This window comes from Cyclopterus lumpus, chromosome 21 (genome assembly GCF_009769545.1).
Source record: "Cyclopterus lumpus isolate fCycLum1 chromosome 21, fCycLum1.pri, whole genome shotgun sequence".
NCBI lineage: Eukaryota > Metazoa > Chordata > Actinopteri > Perciformes > Cyclopteridae > Cyclopterus > Cyclopterus lumpus.
In genome coordinates this window covers 5,505,531-5,525,005 of record NC_046986.1, presented here as the reverse complement: position 1 = coordinate 5,525,005, position 19,475 = coordinate 5,505,531, and the positions used below count along the sequence as shown (strand labels likewise).

The 19,475-nt window shown below is 46.4% G+C and overlaps 2 protein-coding genes and 1 long non-coding RNA gene across 3 annotated transcripts; all 3 read right to left on the bottom strand.

Annotated features, from left to right (window-relative positions):
* Window positions 1-88: 88 nt before the first annotated feature.
* LOC117750369 (protein jagunal homolog 1-A-like) lies at window positions 89-2,180 on the bottom strand. Its single transcript, XM_034561558.1, has 3 exons — window positions 2,079-2,180; window positions 1,084-1,188; window positions 89-969 (listed from the first exon to the last, which is right to left on the bottom strand). The coding sequence occupies exons 2-3, from the start codon at window positions 1,173-1,175 to the stop codon at window positions 507-509; spliced, it is 555 nt and encodes a 184-aa protein (XP_034417449.1). The 5' UTR covers window positions 1,176-1,188; window positions 2,079-2,180; the 3' UTR covers window positions 89-506.
* Window positions 2,181-3,078: 898 nt separating this feature from the next.
* LOC117750907 lies at window positions 3,079-4,190 on the bottom strand. Its single transcript, XR_004611829.1, has 3 exons — window positions 3,964-4,190; window positions 3,300-3,477; window positions 3,079-3,166 (listed from the first exon to the last, which is right to left on the bottom strand). It is a non-coding gene; the product is annotated as an uncharacterized LOC117750907 (long non-coding RNA).
* Window positions 4,191-5,160: 970 nt separating this feature from the next.
* On the bottom strand, window positions 5,161-19,436 carry mcm3ap (minichromosome maintenance complex component 3 associated protein). The gene is made up of 28 exons (XM_034561169.1): window positions 17,716-19,436; window positions 17,112-17,350; window positions 16,784-16,865; window positions 16,504-16,636; window positions 16,196-16,365; window positions 15,676-15,815; window positions 15,252-15,449; window positions 14,788-15,056; window positions 12,673-12,835; window positions 11,840-11,997; window positions 11,513-11,736; window positions 10,936-11,147; window positions 10,212-10,312; window positions 9,900-10,031; window positions 9,602-9,715; window positions 9,284-9,436; window positions 8,948-9,145; window positions 8,796-8,864; window positions 8,585-8,719; window positions 8,336-8,489; window positions 7,899-8,166; window positions 7,605-7,702; window positions 7,067-7,457; window positions 6,616-6,900; window positions 6,372-6,501; window positions 6,044-6,220; window positions 5,735-5,870; window positions 5,161-5,604 (listed from the first exon to the last, which is right to left on the bottom strand). The coding sequence occupies exons 1-28, from the start codon at window positions 19,223-19,225 to the stop codon at window positions 5,449-5,451; spliced, it is 6,195 nt and encodes a 2,064-aa protein (XP_034417060.1). The 5' UTR covers window positions 19,226-19,436; the 3' UTR covers window positions 5,161-5,448.
* Window positions 19,437-19,475: the final 39 nt, after the last annotated feature.

Below are 19,475 nucleotides of genomic sequence, written 5' to 3'. Positions count from 1 at the left end.
TACAATGCTTTTTTATTATTATTCACGTACACACGAGTCACCTGATGCCGAATGGGAACACCTGAAAACACAACAGTATGCAGGCAGCTATTTTCATCACTTTTCTTTTTAATTGCTTACATGCATTCTGATAAAAAACACATTGTGAGAGGTAGACTTATATTACGGAGACAGTATTTGTTATAAATTACGCAGTTCTCTGTTTGTAGAAAATATGCAGTCTAGACTCTGATGAAGAAGGAACAAGATCATTGAAATGTGTTTATGCATGGATGTTGCTTTAATTCCACTCCGGATGTGTTGTGCTCAACCCTTATCATCCGCTTTAAATAAATAATGACAGAAAATCCAGGCTATTGTACATCTGTGACAGAAAACACTGGTCTCTAAGGTATAATGTTACATCAGAATGGTGACTGAATAAATAGACATGAATAAGAGGCAGATCTTATAAATACATAAAGATAAAAACACAGTTTTGCCCAGTAACACCCTTCTTCACTCCATTATTTCTTCTTCTTCTCCTGAGTGGTGTCAAACCATGAGTCTAACAGCTTTTTCATGTAGTATAACTGCCAGGCATGCACTTGAACAGCAACCACCATGATGAGGTACATAACGGTCACTGCAGAGAAGCCAAAAATAAAGCGGTAGGCCTTTCCATGGCGGTAGAGCTGCTGCGCTACAGGAAACATCTCCATCCCACCATAAATGAGAGGTGCTACAGAGAACAGCCCCGCGCTGATCATGGATAAGACCAGATAACTGATATTGTTATTTGGCAGTGACAGGCTGCTGCAGAGCAGAGGGAGGAGGCTGAGCAGGTAGGGGTACTCCCACTGGTACGGCATGGACACTGTATCGTGTGACACCAGGTCGAAGTGGCTGACAGCCACCTGTGCCGCCACCAGCAGCCAGAGGAGAAGGTGGACCAGGTTTAACTTACGCACCTCTGACTTCAGGGCAGAACTATAAAACAGATCCAAGATAAACATGGTGTGTGTTAAAGATCATTGTCGTTGCTATTCAGAGATAACATGTATATTTATTCACCAACTTCATGAATATATAAAAGCTACTTGCCACATTTGGTATTGTGGGACGGCCACCCTCTCTCTTGGTTTGAAGTCACTTCCATTGATACCGGCAGCTCTGGGACCAACGCGTGATGTCATGGTGAGGGGAAACCTACTTATCCCAAAAAATATATATACATTTCAGAATGACACAAGGGCTACAACTACCTATTATCATCATTATTATTTAATTATATGGTCGAAACATAACCATCACAATGTCCTATATCCCAAGGTGATAATAATAATAATAATAATAATGCATTTTATTTATAAAGCACATTTAATTCAAAAAGAATCTAAGAGTGCTGCAGAGACAGTAGCTAGTAAATATATATATATATATATATATATATATATATATATATATATATATATAAAATAGAAAATAAAATAGCTGATTTAACACAAAGTTAAAAACGCCTTCCTGAATAAAAAGGTTTTCAGGCCGGTGTCAGTGTTGCCCTCACGTGGTCAGGGTGTCTTTAAATGTCTCGTTTGGCAGCAGTCCAAAAGCCCAAATATATTCACGTGTTTAATTTACTCTCACACGAGACGCAGAAGCAAAAGCAGCAATCCTCACAAACGTTTGGACTTTTTGCTTGAAGCCAATTATTGTTCTTTTGATCAATCAATTGATTATTCAACATGCCATTTGACTATTTTCATACTATACAGTATATAAGAATCGATGGTCCCATTAAACAGGTGTTAAAAAAATAAATAATGACGTGAAATCAGTAAGTCTGGCCGTTGTGTAATTCCCTTATCAAGGAGTAACACCGGCTATTTAAATGTAAAAGGGGTCCTTTCAGGCAGATTAGTGGTCGATCCGCACGGAGGCTAGCGCGTTAGCTGCTAGCTCGCCTCGCTCAGCATTAGCTAGCTTACCTCTAAACGGATATAGTTACGTACTGCGCGTTGCAGCAGCCGTGTTGTTATTAGTTATTGCGACGGAGTGCGACGCCGTACACCATGATGCCTACAGCTAACACAACTCACCGCTGCGTATTTCCGTGATATTTGGCCGAGCTCCTTGTTTATGTACCAACAAAAGATGTGACAGATGTGCCGAACCGCTCTGCGCATGCGCGTAGCCTTTCCACCAATGAAAGTCCGCCCACCGTCAGCATCAGCATCTGTAGCATCAGCTACAGGTGTAGTTCATCATGTGTTTTCATGAAACAATCAAATAAGAGTGATGATGCTACTTAACCACTTTAAAGTATTGCATTTCATTATAAAAATCAGAAAAACCAAAAGACTAATTTTAAATATTAAGAGAAAAATAGTAAGAGATTGTAGTTTTAGATGTTCTGAAGTGAGGGTTGTATGAGGTACTTGACCATAGTTAGTGTTACCTACAGTTGATGGCGGTCGGCACGCCAATGGTTAAAGCACACAGGAGTACCAGGAGCAAAGCAATGTACTGCGTCGTGAAGTTTGTGTCATTGCCCTTTTAAAATTGTTAAATTAACACAAACCAAAGAAATCCGAAGAAATACCGCAATGATAATACGACAAAAGCCTCGCCGTTCACAGCTTGTATTGGTTGACTTTAACGGCTCTAACGCGTTTTCTTACATCTGGTTCCGGTCCGACGGCTCACAAGCTGCCCTAAGGTCAATTGAGTGGCTTGTTTATGCCGTTTAGGTTGCACCAGATGATTTTATGAATTATATAAATTAATTGAATCTGACTGCTTTTTGTCACACTGTAAATAAATTGCGTTAACATGTTTGCAGATGCTGCAGAAGGAAAGCTACATTCTTAGTGACTCACAGGGAGACATCTGGAGCCACTGATGAAGAGATGCAGTCAGGAGAGGTACCTGCTAACTTTACACTATGGTGCTTGATATTGTTGTTCAGTATCCTGACTGTATAGTCGCCACAATCACAACCTGCAGCTACTGCTCTTAAGGACTGTCGTTGAAATTAAAGTCTGTGCACTTTCACTGTAATCTTTTTTATAAAAATCAGCATGTTGGCCAGATCTCACACATGAGGGATTTGGCCTGATGCCGTAACTTGTGGCTGTTTAGCTGGTCCATGCGGTGGCAGCGGTAGGGGCACTGGTCACACCGGTACCTATAGGACAGGAGACAGGAAGTTGGCTCATAACAACGTAACACATTGAGAATAAGCCAGTATGGGCACTGCACTAATCTAAATAAGAAAAACATAACCAATGGTTGTACAGAAGCTACTGAGGTATATCTACCTGAGGTCTCCAGCATGTTTCCTCATGTGGACATTCAGATAGTGCTTCCATTTAGTGACGTATCCACATTCAGCGCACATGAAGTTCTTGTCGTCTGAGTGAGTGAGCATATGCTTCGAGAGGTACGACTCATCTCGGCATCTGAAGTCACACATGCTACACTTGTGGGGCTTCTCACCTGTTGAAAGAGATTTAATATCAGGTGAATAGAAGTGGCTACGCAAAGGCCAAACGTGAGACTCCGGGAGGCGAGAATCGGATAAGAAAAACACTCTGTGACGTTAAAAATCGAGTCGCTCCAATAAGATGTAATAATATTATATATCATAATATATAATATAAAATAAATAAATAGTATATTCGATTAATGTCATTTAGCTGACGCTTTATATAGAAAGCGATTTCCAATTACGTTACATTCATACACCGTAGATACAGGTAAGTGTCTTCCTCAAGGAGCGGATCGAACCACCAACCCCCTGATTGAAAGACGGATCATATGTATATAAATATAAATATATATATATATATATATATATATATATATATATATATATATATATATATAACATTTTTGTTTATATATATACTTTTATATATATACTCTTTTTTATATATCGTATATATAGAAATAGTCCATATAAAAGTATTTACAATAAATCACCTATGGCCAAATGGACATCCCGCGACTCAACACCTGGTCCACGTCTCTAGACTCAACAGCTGGTCGACATCACGTGATTCAGCAGCTGGTCCACGTTGCTGGATTCAACCGCATATAAGTGGACGACTTGTAGTGTTGTGTGTAGAATGAGGTTCGGAGACCGTTGTATCTTCGGCTAACTGTGTTAGCTCAACAATAGCATAACACCGAGACTGTGACTGACTGGGTTCTACAACTCCATGAGGACGTGCGGACTGTACACGCCCCCCTGTGACATCACATACACCTGATCACTCCGCTCTGTATGTCAATAAAATAGTACCATAACAGACTCTCTCGTGTGTTGGAGATGATATGTCCATTGGGGGTTGCCGTAGAGAGGAAAGGTAACTGGACTTGGGGGGAACAAATAAAAGAGTGAAGCCCTGAACGACATGTCTGATCTGAGCACCATTACATGACATCAGCCTTTCTTTATTTAGTTTCTTTATTCCTTTAGTTATTTAAGACATGCTGCAAAAGGCATACTATCCTCTGTCAGCATCTTCTGCATGACTGACTAGTTTCATAACAACATACATTTAATTTCAAAATCTCTTCAGGATTTAAACTTGTGGCACTTAACAGTTTAACTTTTTTTAATTAATGAAACAGTTATTTAACATAAACCTGAACTATTGGGATCTGGGTGGACTACCAGACACCAACGTAGCTGCAGTGGATTATTCTGCCACTCGATGCAGGCTTCGTCCTGACTACTGGACGCACTCTCCGTGTCGGTCTGGTGGTTTTACAGCTCTGCCGCTGGAGGTTGTGCGTGTTGAAGTGTGTGTCGTAGTACATCGAGATGTAACTGGAGGTGCATCAGAACCAGGTGAGCTCAATTCTCCATCGTTCACGTCCCTCCTGGAGAGTCTCTGAAGGTCTGGTAGAGTTCTGACGGTATTCTTGTCGTTGTAGACCCGTCTGTAGCTGTTTTCATCCTCTCATCAATACACCATTTCTTAATGGATTTTTTAATGACATTACATTACATGTCATTTAGCTGACAAATTAATAAATCGTGCCTTCACGTATCACCATTTGAGAACCGCTAGTCCACACAAAACGCTACACACATGCTCACATATCGACTTAAGATGATCCAACGCCCTGAGCCTGTTCAATTATTGAATGACAAATGGACTAAAAGCGAAGTTTACTTGTAAAAATACACTTTTATTCAGCTGTTTGATGAGTTCATTACTCAACGATACAAAAACTGGTTCAAACCACACAGGAGACGCAGTAAAGACAGAAGAAGAGCCTCCCCAGAGATTTAAACAAGAGTTTATGCTAAAAAAACAACAAGGTAGACACTGTACAGACAAAATAGTATGCCGTGTGTATGAGCTCAGCACATTTAATGTCAGTCTCTAAGCAGGAGCTTAGTTTTAAAATATGTATTTAAATTTGGAGAGCGGCGGTCCTTGTATCACAAGTTCCTCAATCATCGACGATGCTCAGCAGACTACTCAGCTTCAGTGTGCACGCCAATCCTTCCTCACGACTCGCCGACATCTGTCGCTCCAGTTCCTTCAGGCGCCACGCCTTAGATACAGGCGTGGCTTGAGGGCGCTCTGCTCTGTCCTGCTCCGGCTGCTGGAAAGTCAAAACAAGGACAAAAACGCACGATGAGGGCGTTTCGTGATGATGAATCTCTTATAATTTGCAGCCGCACACAAGACCCTATTACAAAAACTTGTCCCGGGATGACGGAGTGATGTCATACCTGTGCGACAGCAGCTGTGGATGCGTGCGTTACGGTTGTGGGCATCGACAACAGAGTTGAGGAGGGAATGAAAAGCGGAGTGGACAAGTGGTCCAAGGGTTCACGGTCCAGCCAACGCTGAAGCTGCTCCGCGAACCTGCGGACAAAAGTGGGAGTTAAGACACGACTCGCGTATTGTGGATTATTTTTTTAGGCAAACGGTACAACCAAAAGACCTTTTTTTGTCACCTCTGCCTTCAAAATGTCTTATTCTAAAGCACACATTCTGGATGCAAAGAAGACTTTCAACAAGCAGCGCTGTAGCTGTACCTTTGGCTTTCAGCCTTCTCCTCCTCCAAGCTCTTGAGGAGTTTGTGGGACAGGAGCTCTTGCGCTGTGGGAGTGTGCGTGATGTCCAGCGGGGCCTCGGCGGGCTCGACCAGACTGTCGAACAGCCTCTGTCTGAGGGACAGGCTGCTGGGCGTGGCACAGGCAGCTGCACCCGCACTGAGGATGGAGGACACAGTCAAGGACCGAGCAAAGGACGAATACTGGGATTGTGACTTGTACTTGCTTATATTCATTGTTATTCTTTCCAGCGGTTTTTGATGTTAACATCTGAAAGACTGATGAGACTATTTCTTTCATGCTTTCTTACCCTTCTGTCTCTTGCTGCTTCTCTCGGTGTGTTTGTCTGAGGGCCTGGGTCCATTCCTCCGGTGGCTGGAAACCCTTTAATGACTCAGTGTGGAGGTAAACCAGGATCTCCCCATCGTCCGTCACGGCATCTTAAACGACCAATCAAACAAATAATTACATACCGTCAGACATCATCGGTTTCATGCAATTGGTTAATTATTCTAGACGACGGTTGAAATACATTTCCCAGAGCACGTCCTCACCTTCACAGACCGGGGGTCCGGGGATCTGCCAGTCTTTCAGTTTGTGGTCTATGCAGATCACCAGCACGTCGTCCCAAGGAATCCGACCGAAGGCCGGACGCGCGTGCCCGTCGTCCCAGTGGCTCCTGGTTACCTTGGACGCGGGGGCTCGGGTGCGGTGGCCCCTGGGACTGACCCTGTTTAGAAGGTTTTCCAGTCGTGACATGAGGACGGGCTGACTGCTTTGGGAGACCGGGATCTGGACCGCGTAGAGAAAGATGGAGGAGCAGAGCGCAGACCACGAGTCTAGAGAGAAAGGGAGGGAGGATCATTAAAGGATGTGAGGAGGGAGAAGTATTATACACAGATTATCGGTCTCTTGTTCACATCTCTGTTTCTTTTGTACTCGAGAGGATTTTGCACGGCGATGGAAGCATCAAGAGAAATATATATTGACATCTCGGTCACTGACCTGTCTCGGATGGCTGCTCCCACTGCGGCAGCTGCAGGTTGAGGATGACTTCGCGTAACCAGTCCAGGTGCTTGGCAGAGTTCCAGCCCAGATGAGGGACGACGTCGCGGTTATCATGCAAGCAGAACTCTCCCGGCGGCCAAGAGAGTCGGCCGAGATCCTGGGACGACGCTTCGTCGGCGATGTGAGCCACGACGGCGTTGTACAGCTGGATGACGGGCACGGGGTCCTGGGGAGGAAGACGCGCCTCGACCCGGTCCCGGCGGTGAGCGTGAACTCTGGGGCTGAACTCACGACTCAGACCGGCCTCGACGAGCTGCACCAGGGTCTGACAGGAGAGCGGGAGGGGCGGTGGAGCCCGGGCCAGCAGCCAACGTGTAGCCTGGCTCAGCTAGAGACACATGACAGGACAGGAGGGAGACAAGTTGGAGCGGACATGTTTCAACAATATATACGTCGGGGAGTCCAACCCTTTTGGGATTAAATGCAAAATAAATGTGTTTATCCGTTTTCTTTTATGCGTGCGTGTGTGTAGTACCCGTTTGGATCCCTGTAGGTCACTTGTGGTCTCTGGTATGAAGAAGAATGTGTACTCCGATATCAGACCCTCCTGGACCAGCGTGTGCAGCATCAGGACTGAGGGACGAGGAGGCAAGGAGAGGAAAAGATCAGCGTTAACACCTTCTGTCCAGATTCATTCAGCTCCGGTTCCTTCACTACTTCCTGACAGGCAATACAAATTATTGCAGAAAAGCCATCAATGGCTATTTTGAATAACCCAGTGTGTGTGTGTTGGTGACCATTACTTTAATCCATAGTGATTATTACCCACCGTCTTCTAGTTTCTGTGTATCTCCGGAGCCACACTCGGGCCCTGGCACCAGAACGGCCAGCGGCAGCGGGCAGTGCCAGGCGCTGGCCTGCTGCAGCTGTTTGAGCTGAAGCAGGGCCGACAGCAGAGGGACGTCCTGCTCGTCGGGCCCGGGCTGCTCCACGGTGGACGCGGCGGGAAGCAACACGATCAGAGCCGCCGTCCCCTGGAGCTCACCGCACTCCTCCGTTGTGGACAGGCTGTCTTCGGTGAGAGGGCCTCGGGACGCCTGGGGGAGGCCACCGAGAAGACCGGTCAGAAAACCCCGTTATACAGTACTACACAGTAGCTTTTCATCTACCTAAAACAACAGCACGATTATATAGAGTACAACCTCATTTCAACACAAACATAGGTTAATAATACATAGATAGGCATATATAGTGTTTGCAGTCTACCTTGACGCTGATGTGGACTCTGTGAGTGCGTTGTCCTTCATCCCGCAGTGTGTTGGTGACACAGAGGGTCTGCAGTGTGCCATCTAGCTGCTCCTGCCTGACCTCTGACCCTTGGATGCCACCGAGCTTCACCTCCAGCCAGTCGGACAGGATCCTGAGGACGGCAGACGGGAGGGGGAAACACACTCGGTGAAAACATTCACCTGCCCTTTTGACCTTTTTTGTACCCATTGAAGTGTTGCTGTTTACCTGTCTGCCAAGCTGGCTACGCTCTCGTGGTCGCTCGGCAGGAGGAGGACAGCTTTCCAGAATATCCGGTCCGGTGGGTCGGAGATGTTTTCTGTCACCAGAGCTGGCAGGTCGAGTGGCTCCCACACTCTCTCGCTGAGAGAAAAAAGGAGGTCAAACGCTGCTTTGCGACGCGGACCGCTCGCTGAATTAAAACGCACTCGCGACTTACTCGAGCAGCTGCTGATAGTAGTAGTGGACTCTCATCTGGTGGATTGCTTCTTCTCTCATTTTCAGCGATCTTAACAAAAAAAAAATGATACACATCATATACATTTTCTTAAGATGCGGTTGGAAAACAACTCTACTTGGATGAGAACATACCTGGTGCTGGAGAGGGCCAGGGTGCCGGCGTTTCCCAGGTTCACCAGACCACGGGCCAGATCTGCCATGGAGGGCTGTGCGGGGGCGCTGGGAGCCAGAGCCTGTAGTTTGAATCGAGGGTCCACGCAGCAAGGAGCGGCAGGGAAACCTCTCATCTGCCTCTTCAGCTGCCGACGCACCGCCACCACATCTCGCCACCTGGCGGTATGGATGAGAGAAGAGAAGATGAAACGGTTCAACCAGGAAGACTCCCCCCAGTCACAGCAGTGCATTGATCTGATTCTGTGCTCCAATCAGCTCCTCCAGTGCTTAGTTTGACATTTCTCAGCTTCTTACCTTTTGATATACTTGAGGATGCGTTGCAGCTCATCTTCAAGGAGGTCTTCAACCAGCAGAGCAATGTCTTCATTCAAAGTCTCCTCAACGAGACCGGTGCAGACCTGCTCGGTGCATTTAGCTACACAGGTGGCTTTCTCTTTCAATGCCTGCCTGAAAAATGGAGCGGAGAAAAAAAAGTGTCAATTTAAATTCAGTGACATCTTCATGAAGTCCCTCTTTAACGCTAGCCCCTTATTGACTCTCTGAGTAGTCTTGTTAATCATGTAACTTCACATCAGCCCACGTTGGGAATTGGGTTGAGTTTTAAAGCCTTACTGGATCTCAGAGGTGGCGGTCTCCTTGACGCTCTCATCTAAAACTTCGTAGATGAGGTCTCTGCAGAGAGAGAAGCTGAACTGCACCAGGAGGACCTCGTGCTCCTGCCTCCTCCTGGCACCGACAGACAAAAGGTAAAGGAAACGGGGGTGAGCTGTGGCCAATGGAGCTTTGATAGTGGCTATAAATACAGGGATTGTGACGAGCAATTCAAAACGATTGGTCCTGTAGTAAAAAAAAAAGAAGGAACAAATGGAGTTGCTTCCCGGCCCCTTTTTTTTTTTTGCAGGAGACCAACCTGGCTTCTTCAAGCTTGTGTTTCTCGTCGGCGACGCGCTCCCGTTCCAGCTTGATCTCGGCGGAGGACATCTTTTGCAGCATCTGTCCCAACACCTCGCTCACCAGTGACTCCACATGCACGCCGCTCTCCCTGCAGAACCAGCGACGACAGCACAGGAAGTTGGTCATATACATAAATGAAACAAAACAGATCTCCACTGCATCTTCACACTGTCGTCAAATATAAAAATAAAAAGGCAACCCTTGGTTTAAGTCATGCACAAGGAAAGCTGGTACAGAACAGCTGCGTGGGTAAATTAATTGAACTCACGTAAGCGCTGTTGTGGCGTAGCTCGCACCGGCAGCTGCCACCTCCCTCACTGCTGCTCCAACCACCTCCTCAATCACACCGTCTAGTTCAGCCATGATGTCCTGCAGGGGGGGGGGGGGGGGGGGGGGGGGGGGGGGGGGGGGAGTACATTCACTGTCATGCACCTACTAAAAACTAGTTCATCGTTGCTTTAATGAGCTGAAATTAATACAGACTCGGCTACTTTTAGGTATATTTTTGTTTACAATGTTGCAATTTGTTTATTTTCTACTAATCCGACGATTCTTTTTCGCCATTAATTGTTTGGTCTCTGAAAATGTCAGAGAATAGTTTTAAATGCCCACCCGAACATCTGCTAAATAAACTAAGCGATTAATAGTTTCCACTCTTATAATATTTTGATTTCAGTCATCTAAAAACAGCTTAGTGGTTATAATATGTCTGGATTATTATTGCAGATGCATTCATGTGTAAGGAGCACTTTAATGAGTAACTACAGGTGTCAGAAACAATGTAGTGGAGTAAGAGGTTTATACTTCTACTCCTCTGACAAGCAGTGGAGCAAAGAAGAATACAAATGAAATACTCAAGTTTAAGAGCCCAGTGCAGAGTTATTAATGTACTTAGTCTCCTCCCACCACTGTTTCTCCATCACCCAATTTACAAGACACCAGGTGGGACATCTTAAGTGGTCCGAGGTAAAGAGCCCGGAGATCTTGCCCACCTCATTGCTGTACACCGGCTGAGGTTTGGGTGGAGGTGACGGCGGTCTGACCGGCTGAGGTATCGGCTGGAACAGCTGCGGGGCGTCTGCCGGGCTGCCAAACAGGTCCCTGGGCTCCCCCGTCTCACCAGTAACGGCAGGAGGCAACCCGAACCCAGCGGGCATGTCTGGAACCACCTGCGGTACCTTAACTTCCGCCTTGGCAGCAAAAGCTGAGGCAAAAAAGAAACATTATTTATACGATTGCATACTTAAATTACAGTTACCAATCTAAATGTTGCCGATTGCTAAAAGGGGTTACATCCAAATATATTCTTAATATCAACAAATGTGACACGTTAGTTATAGAACTTATTACATTTTAACAGGGTCATTAATAATCTGTCACCCTCCCCACATTGCTTATTTCTTCAAATTCATGTGAAGGTGGCCCTGTCCCTATAGAAGTGAAGTGTTTTATTCCAGTAGCTCTACAACGCAGCAGAAAATAGATCCAACATTATTTTTTCCTGTCCTGTAACAGGAGGAATAAAGACTCTCTGTCAGAGTTACGGTCAGGGGGAAAAGGAGCAATTACCTTTAAATTGGCTTGGAGTGGCCTCAGTCAGAGGGCCCTCACCGCGGTACCGGTTCTGGGAGTCAAAGCTGCAGACAGGGGTGTGGTGGAGGGGGTTGGGGAGGGGGCCTCCATTCACCACCTCTCCAAACAACACGGTTTTCTTTGCGAGGATGACATCGGACTTCTTCTGGGCCAGAGGCAGATCTGGCTCCTGATGGGCTATCCGACTCAGCTCGACCACACTGTGAACAATATTATTAAAACATATATATATGTAAAATGTATATTTATACTTGATCAAATTTGACGCCTCAATTATCTATCCGACCACCAGCAGACACTCACCCATCGTTCACATTGAGGCCGTACTGCTGGATGAAGTCAGAAGCCTCTTCAGTGCTGCGGAACATCAACATCCGAACAATGTCCTCCACCGGAAACGCAGTCGATCTTGGACCCACAGTGTGGGCTATGTTCAAGATACTCAAGGCTTTAGCTCTAACCTGTACACACACACACACACACACACACATTTAAAAGAACAGAAACATTATTCACATCTACTACTTCAATGGCAGCCGTTACAATGCTGATATTTAGAGTTTGGACTATTTTGCTACCAGAACACGTTTTCTTTCAGACTAGTGGAAAGAAAACATCCACATTCAGATGTTCATTTTACTACTTTGTCCATTTGTATCTTTAGATTTTCCCTAAATTCCCCAAACATTTGTATTATATAATGCCTCATTTGCATATTCAAACATCACATTTTAGAAAACCTTTAGTACAAAATAATTGTCCTAAAGTATGTAATCAAATGGGGAAGTTTCGTGGTTATTTCATCTTTTTTTTAATACCCTATTCACATGTAATTCATTTGACAAATATCCACTTCATCAGCACTTGCATACATTAAACTTTCCAGTTTCATTCCTTTCTATATTCTGATGGTTTTTTCCAGAGGGGTTTGTCCATTTATCATTCAACGCCTGATTTATAAAGTGTTATTCCCAAAAACATGGTGGAAATAGATTTGTCTATTATGTTCATTAATGCTCATTTATTTTCTCATATTCCCAAAGTCAAAGAGCGCATCCAGAAAAGTGAAATCTCTTCTGACGAGTGGTAAGCAAAAGGTTTTCTCAGCTACATTAATAAAGGAAACCGTCTCTGACCTGATTGAAGTATCGGTGCAGGAGGCAGCTGGCGAGGTAGGAGGCTCCTTTGACCAGCTTGAAGAAGCGCACAAAGTTGTTGTTGTTGACTGCAGCGAACGCCTGCACGGCCAACTTCACCTCAGGGGAATTACGCACCTCATCGCGGAATTGCTGAACTTCACTGCGTGGACAAAGGGGGAGGAAGTAGTTCTTTACCGGATAGGGTGAGGTGAGGCACGAAATGCAGTGAATGCAAACAAGCATGCCCCAAATCATGAAGATACAGCGGACTTAGGGGCTTTAAAACCAACTTCAGGAAACAACCCTTCAGTGTGCATCTCTACCTGTGAGGCTAGACTACTGGACCCCTTGGATCCTGGCTAAGTAACTTCTTTAAATAAGTTTATCTGCTAGAGTACTATTGTATTTGCTGTATTGGGCTACTAGATTGCTAGTCTGTAATGTCTGATCCTATCCTTAATTCAGCTTTGGCAGGAAGTAGAGATTCTTGTCAACCTTGATCTTCATTGTTTAAAGGTTAGATCAGCTATTGTTATGATTGCTGGCCATTCCACTAATGAATGTCTGGGGGAGTGACCGACATAGCTGTAGCTAATTATCGTCAACTCGGGGGCATAACAAGGTAGGGTCTTTAAGCATAAGCTTTTTTAGCGTCAGTGGATACTCGTTGTACGAAGACTCGGAGGATAAAAACCTAGGAGTCTTTCGTTGGAGTCGAGACTCGGAGGATAAAGACCTAGGATTCTTTCGTTGGAGTCGAGACTCTGAGGATAAAGACCTAGGAGTCTTTCGTTGGAGTCGAGACTCTGAGGATAAAGACCTAGGAGTCTTTCGTTGGAGTCGAGACTCGGAGGATAAAGACCTAGGAGTCTTTCGTTGGAGTCGAGACTCTGAGGATAAAGACCTAGGAGTCTTTCGTTGGAGTCAAGACTCGGAGGATAAAGACCTAGGAGTCTTTCGTTGGAGTCGAGACTCGGAGGAGTCTTGACCCCACTGACTTTTGAGTTTCATGCTGTGACAGTTACTCATCCGGTTCAACTAAACATTGTTGTTCTCTACCGTCCTCCTGGTTCTTTGGGAGATTTCTTGGAAGAACTATCTTTTCCAACCTCCTTGACCACCCCTGTCTCCCTCCTCCTTCCACCCTTCTACCAAGCCACTTTGTCGACTACTTTACAAACAAGATAGATGACATACGCTCCTCATTTACTAATCCATCTTCTATCACTACACTTCTTCATCCCCGTCGCTTTCCTCTTTCAACCACCGGTCTCCTAATCAAGTTCTTACCTTGGTAACCTCCGCCCACCCGACCACCTGCCCCCTTGACCCCATCTCATCTCACATTCTCCAGGAGGTTGCTCCTGACCTTCTCCCTCTCAACGGGCTGCTTCCCTAAATCCCCGTAGGAGGCGAGAGTTAACCCTCTCCTGAAGAAACTCACCGTCAACCCATCTGAAGTCAACAACTACAGACCTGTCTCTCTTTTTCCTTTTCTTTCCAAAACTCTCGTGTCTGCCAATCTCAACAGTAACAACCTTCTAGACCCCCACCAGTCAGGGTTCAAGGCCGGCCACTCAACAGACTGCCCTCCTTGCTGTCTCTGAGCAGCTTCACACTGCTAAAGCAGTCTCTCTCTCCTCTGACCTTATCCTTCTAGACCTTTCTGTGGCATTTTACATTTTGACCACCTGGGTATCTCCCTCTTCTCATCCTACCTCAACGACCGCACTGACCGGGTCTTGGAGAGGATCTGTGTCTGAACCTTGCCCTCTCATCACTACTGGGGTCCCTCAAGGCTCCGTCCTGGGTCCTCTCCTCTTCTCTCTGTACACTAATTCTCTTGGCTCATTCGCTCGCATGGCTTTTCCTACCATAGCTATGTTGATGACAACCAACTGATCCTCTCGTTTCCCTGAAACACAGGTAGCAGCACAAATCTCTGCCTGTCTGACTGACATCTCTGTAACATGTAATGTAATTTAGTGGAATGAAGTAGAGGTATAAAATTATTTAAATATGCAAATTACAACAACAAAAAGACAGGTTCTCTACAATTAATTCAATGACATTTCACCAACATGAAACTCATTTGTGCTTCCATGGACTGACCGTAGGATGTCACCGTCGTCGAGTTTCAGCAGCACGCTGTACTGGCGAAACTCTGCCTCCAGGGGGCAGTAGATTTGACGCATGGCCAGGTCCTGGTACATTTCTTTAAGACTCTGGAGGCACTTTGTCATGTTCTCGTTGTTGATCTTGGCATCAAAGGTTGACAAGCGCTCCTCGCAGAGGTGGTGGGCGCAGTGCACGTGGAAGCGCGTGCACTTCTCAATCAGCGACACCGTGTGAGGGCAGCACAGGTGCTGCTGGGTGATGTCCTGTGAGCGGGATAAAAGGAAATCAGTCCACAAAACATGTGTTACAACTTGTGAGGTCCTCCCTTCTGCAAGAGTCACGACTAGACCTAGAAAGTGTGGTGTTCAGACAGTTCTGGTTAAGGAGGAGTTGATAGCCAAACTGGTATTGAAATAAATAAAAACATAACTGATAAGACATTTGAAGATGGCCATTACCTTACGGATGGCGCGGGTCCTGTTCCAGACCAAGTCATACCAGTCCCGGTAGTTGAAATGGCCCTGGTCCATGATCTGAGTCACCAGATAGTCCATGGTCATGCCGAGCACAGGCAGGGGGCGCAACTCATGGGGCAGGGGCTCTTCCTGGTCCGCTGATGAGCGACTGTATTCCTTTACGGCCACTTTGTGATCCACCTAGTAGGAGACAGCAGGTTATGGTTAAATGTTTTGGTCTACAGAGTCCCACACACACGTACCTGCAATGGGATCATATTCCACCAATGTATTAATATGCAGATAGATGAAAATATCCAACAAATGGAACTAGATAAAGTAAATAACTAAACCTCAGAATACCACAGGGGAAAAAAAGTATATATTCTTCCTTCTGAATGTGGAACATAAGCATTATGGACGTTACCATCTCGGTATCTGGGATGACCTCGAAAACGCTCAGCTGTTTCCTCGTTTCCCTCATGTACCTCTCCTTCTCTGGACACATGTCAGGACACGTGCCCACAAACACCTTAGACAGGTCCAGGTCCGTCCTCTTGGGCCGACCTGTGCGGACAGATGATGCACTCAGTAATCAGATGATGCACTCAGAGTGCCTCTCGTGTTTTAAGACACGTTAAAGGGATAGTTTAGATGTTCTGAAGTGAGGGTTGCATGAGGTGCTTGTCCATAGTTAGTGTGTCACTACAGTAGATGGCAGTCGGCACGCCAATGGTTAAAGCACACAGGAGTACCAGGAGCAAAGCAATGTACTGCTGTGGACGGGTGCAGGAGCTAAATGCATTTCAGCCTCAAAGAAATATGGTCCACTTTAATAAACTAAAATCGTGGAAGGATAAGCACGTCACACAACCTCACTTCACATCCAAACTGTCCCTTTCATGCCTCCATGGCTGCACTAGAAGGCGTGAGTGCGGCGGCTTCACCTTGACGCAGGATCTTGTCCCTCTGCTCCAGGAGGCGGAACTTGTCCTCGGCGGTCTCAGCATTCAGGCCGAGGAGGTGGAGGAGGGAGGAGGCGACCGGGCGCTCCGAGCTCTGGGGTTCCGTGTCAAACTGCAGAGACTTTGCTATTGGCGACTTCTTTACCGGAGAACTGACGCATGAAAAGACAGACACAGGACTAAAGTAACTTGTTCCATCTTTAGGGAAGGCTTTGTTCCAGGCCTGTTTGATGAAAGCTGTTATAATGACAACGACTTTCATACAGATGCAAATGTAAGTATAAGTGTACCTGCGACTGAAGTCCATCAAACTGCTGAGTGCGGGTTTTCTGAGTGGGGAGGAAACAGACTTGGACCCTGTGTCCTCTTGACTTTCTCCCTCGTCCTTTTCTGATGCCGATCTGCTCTCTTTGTCCTCTGGACCTGATGCACAAAAAGCAATACAGTGACTCACTGCAAATCATTTTTTAAAAAAGGTAATGCTAAATGAACTTTTACATCACAAAGTCGTGATTCATAGTCGTATGGATACAGCAGAACCGCGTCTGTCGGGGGTGGCAATATAATTACTCTGCTTCTTTTTCTGCCACGACAGAAAAAGCTCGTGTCTCTGGAGAAGTTTTCCTTTCTTTTTCGCCTTTGCTGCCGACGCCTAAAAGAGAGTTAACAGCCACAGAATAGAAATTAGAAAAGTGGACACAAGCTAACTAAACCAAACAACTCGGAATGAAATCAACGCTCCACCCTGGCCACAAAGAACAGCGCGAGTGATGAATTACATTGACTAGGCTTGGAGCATGGTTATCATTAACGGTCAGATTTGGTGAAGCCAGGCAACTCAAAGTAGCCAGATTATGGAGAACTTGTTTTTTTAGGGTAATAGACAAAAACAACTCACATGGTCATTAAAGTGCACTATGACCAGGTTCCTGGCAGGCCGACAGAGGACCTTACAGACTTTGCCGAAACGACCAAAGTGCTTCTCGATAATGTCCTTCCTGTTGAGGGATGGAGGCACATCCCTGCACTGGATGGCGGTGCAGTCGGCAGCAGACATGCCACTCAGGCTCTCCGAGCTCTTCCTGCGTCTCACTGGGGTTGTGACGCCGAGATTCGAGGCCGGGGCTTGTGTTGAGTCTAGAGAGGGATCATAGGCGGACAACGGGATGAACAGGTTCTAATAATGACATCCACTCTTTTAATCCACTCACTGGAGACATGGACTTGAAATTCAGAAGGATGACGATTTCTGTCTGGGTTTCTTTTTTTCTTTAATTCAGAAATAGCACAGAATATTATTCCTACTACTTATAAAGCAAACTGTAAGATGTCATACAGGTGCGGAGGATTTGCAGCAATTTCACAATTTATTTTGAGTAGTATTTTGAGGGTCATTTTGATCATGCAGTTGCATTTTATAGTGCATATACATTTCAGAACTTCATATGCACCTTGATACAAAAAGCAGGTAATACACAGTATGTACTATTGTACTGTCTCACCTGACTGTTCAGCTTTTTCCAGCCCTTCCCCGGTCGGTGGGTGTGCTGTGGGTGGTGTTGGAGGTACGTCGTCCCCCTGATCTGGGATGTTTTTGCTCTCCGGTTCCTCCCACTTTGACGCTTGCGGCTCAGTCTCCTTTGTGGCCTCTCTACGAAGACCACTTAATGCTCTCCCAAATAAGCCTGCTGGTGGGCAGCGGGACCTCATTAGGGGCCTCTTTGAAGGATGTCTTGGTGCATCTGCTTCTGCTGGAACCTCCTCCTCCTCCTCCTCCCCCCCTGTGGCAGGCTTCTCTGGGACCGCGCTGTGGACCGTTGGATCTTCCTTTCGCTTTGTGCCTTGACCAAGTCGTGCAAATACACTTGTCCCTCCTAAGCCCTCGGGAGTGCTCCCTTTCTCCTCTGTACCAGTCTCTGCTTTAGCTTTGGTTTCACCATATGCTGGGGGAGGACCAACATTGGCTCCTCCAAAAAGGGTTTTCGCCTGGGGCTGGAGGACGTTGGCTGAAAAGCTGAAAGACGATGGGGTGGTGGGCTCGGCGGTAGATCCCTTGGTGCTGGAGCTGGAGGGGGCTGCTGGCTGGGAAAAGGTGAACTGCAGCGTGTTGGAAGGAGTGCCGCTATTGGTAAGCGTATTGATCTGAGCAGAGATAGAAGGGGCTGCGCCCGGCTGTGAGAAGCTGAAGCCCAGATGCCCAGACTTGGCCCCAGAGAAGCCAGCGGCCGTGGTGCCGCTACTACTCATGATGCTGGAGCTCGTCTGGGACCCACTGCCGCCAAAAGGTGAGCTGGACATTGAAGTAGTTTGAGGGTTAGCGGGCTCAGGACTCACATTGAAGATGGGCTTGAACACTGCCTCGTTGGCTGGCTTGAAACTGTAATTGGATGAGCCGAAGCCACTGCTCTGGGTCACACTCGGAGCTGTGCCGAACACACTGGCGGGGACACTGGTGGATGACGGCTGTCCAAACACAGACTGTCCAAAACTCAGTGGCTGGGGTTGCCCCAAAGTGGGGACAGACGCCATCTGGGAAGCTACGAACCCAGAGGGCAGCTGGCCAAACCCCGGTGGCTGTTTGACAAATCCAGGGGCTTGCTGGCTGAAACCCGGAGCCTGGCCAAACGCCGACGGCTGTGCAAAGGAAGGGGTCTGGACGAATCCTGAACCCTGGTCGGCTTCACCAGTCTGTCCAAACGCCGCTGCAGAGCTATTACCAAAACCGGTGCTACTCATTCCTAACGATGACTGACCAAATGCCGGAGCCTGGCTTATGGCAGGCAGCGAGGAAGGCTGTGAAGCCGGCTGTCCAAAGACGGTACTTCCATGAGTTGAGGACTGACTTAAGACGGGTGGCTGTCCAAACGCCGATGGAGGAAAAAAGCCCACCGATTGGGGCTGACTGCCAGAACTTTGTTGTCCAAATGACGGGAACAAACCGGTCTTCATCGCGTTACTAGGGGCTTGGAAAGCTCCAGTTTGTGTACCCCCGAACGGATTGGATGGATTCATGGCGCAGATATTTATATTTATATATATATATAAATATATATATATATATATATATATATAAATATATAAAAATAAATATCAGCGAATGTTTTAATATCCTTTGGTTATTTGTTTCTCACCAAAACATTCAGGCGCCAGAAATATGCAACACCGACTCCGTCTTTCGAGTTTTCTCGTTCTTGCTTCCGGTTCCGGTCCGGCGGCTAATTAGGTCCCCGCTGGATGCTAAAAATCAACTTCCGCTCTCGCC

Bases quoted from the DNA above. Each gene is read 5' to 3' on its own strand.
- LOC117750369 (XM_034561558.1), bottom strand. From the start codon at position 1,175: ATGACATCACGCGTTGGTCCCAGAGCTGCCGGTATCAATGGAAGTGAC. The intron at 970-1,083 runs GCAAGTAGCTTT...TCTGTTTTATAG, and splicing joins GTCCCACAATACCAAATGTG to TTCTGCCCTGAAGTCAGAGG.
- mcm3ap (XM_034561169.1), bottom strand. From the start codon at position 19,225: ATGAATCCATCCAATCCGTTCGGGGGTACACAAACTGGAGCTTTCCAA. The intron at 9,146-9,283 runs GTAAGAAGCTGA...CCATACCGCCAG, and splicing joins ATCCTCAAGTATATCAAAAG to GTGGCGAGATGTGGTGGCGG. The intron at 7,703-7,898 runs GTGGGTAATAAT...CTCGTCCCTCAG, and splicing joins TACACAGAAACTAGAAGACG to TCCTGATGCTGCACACGCTG.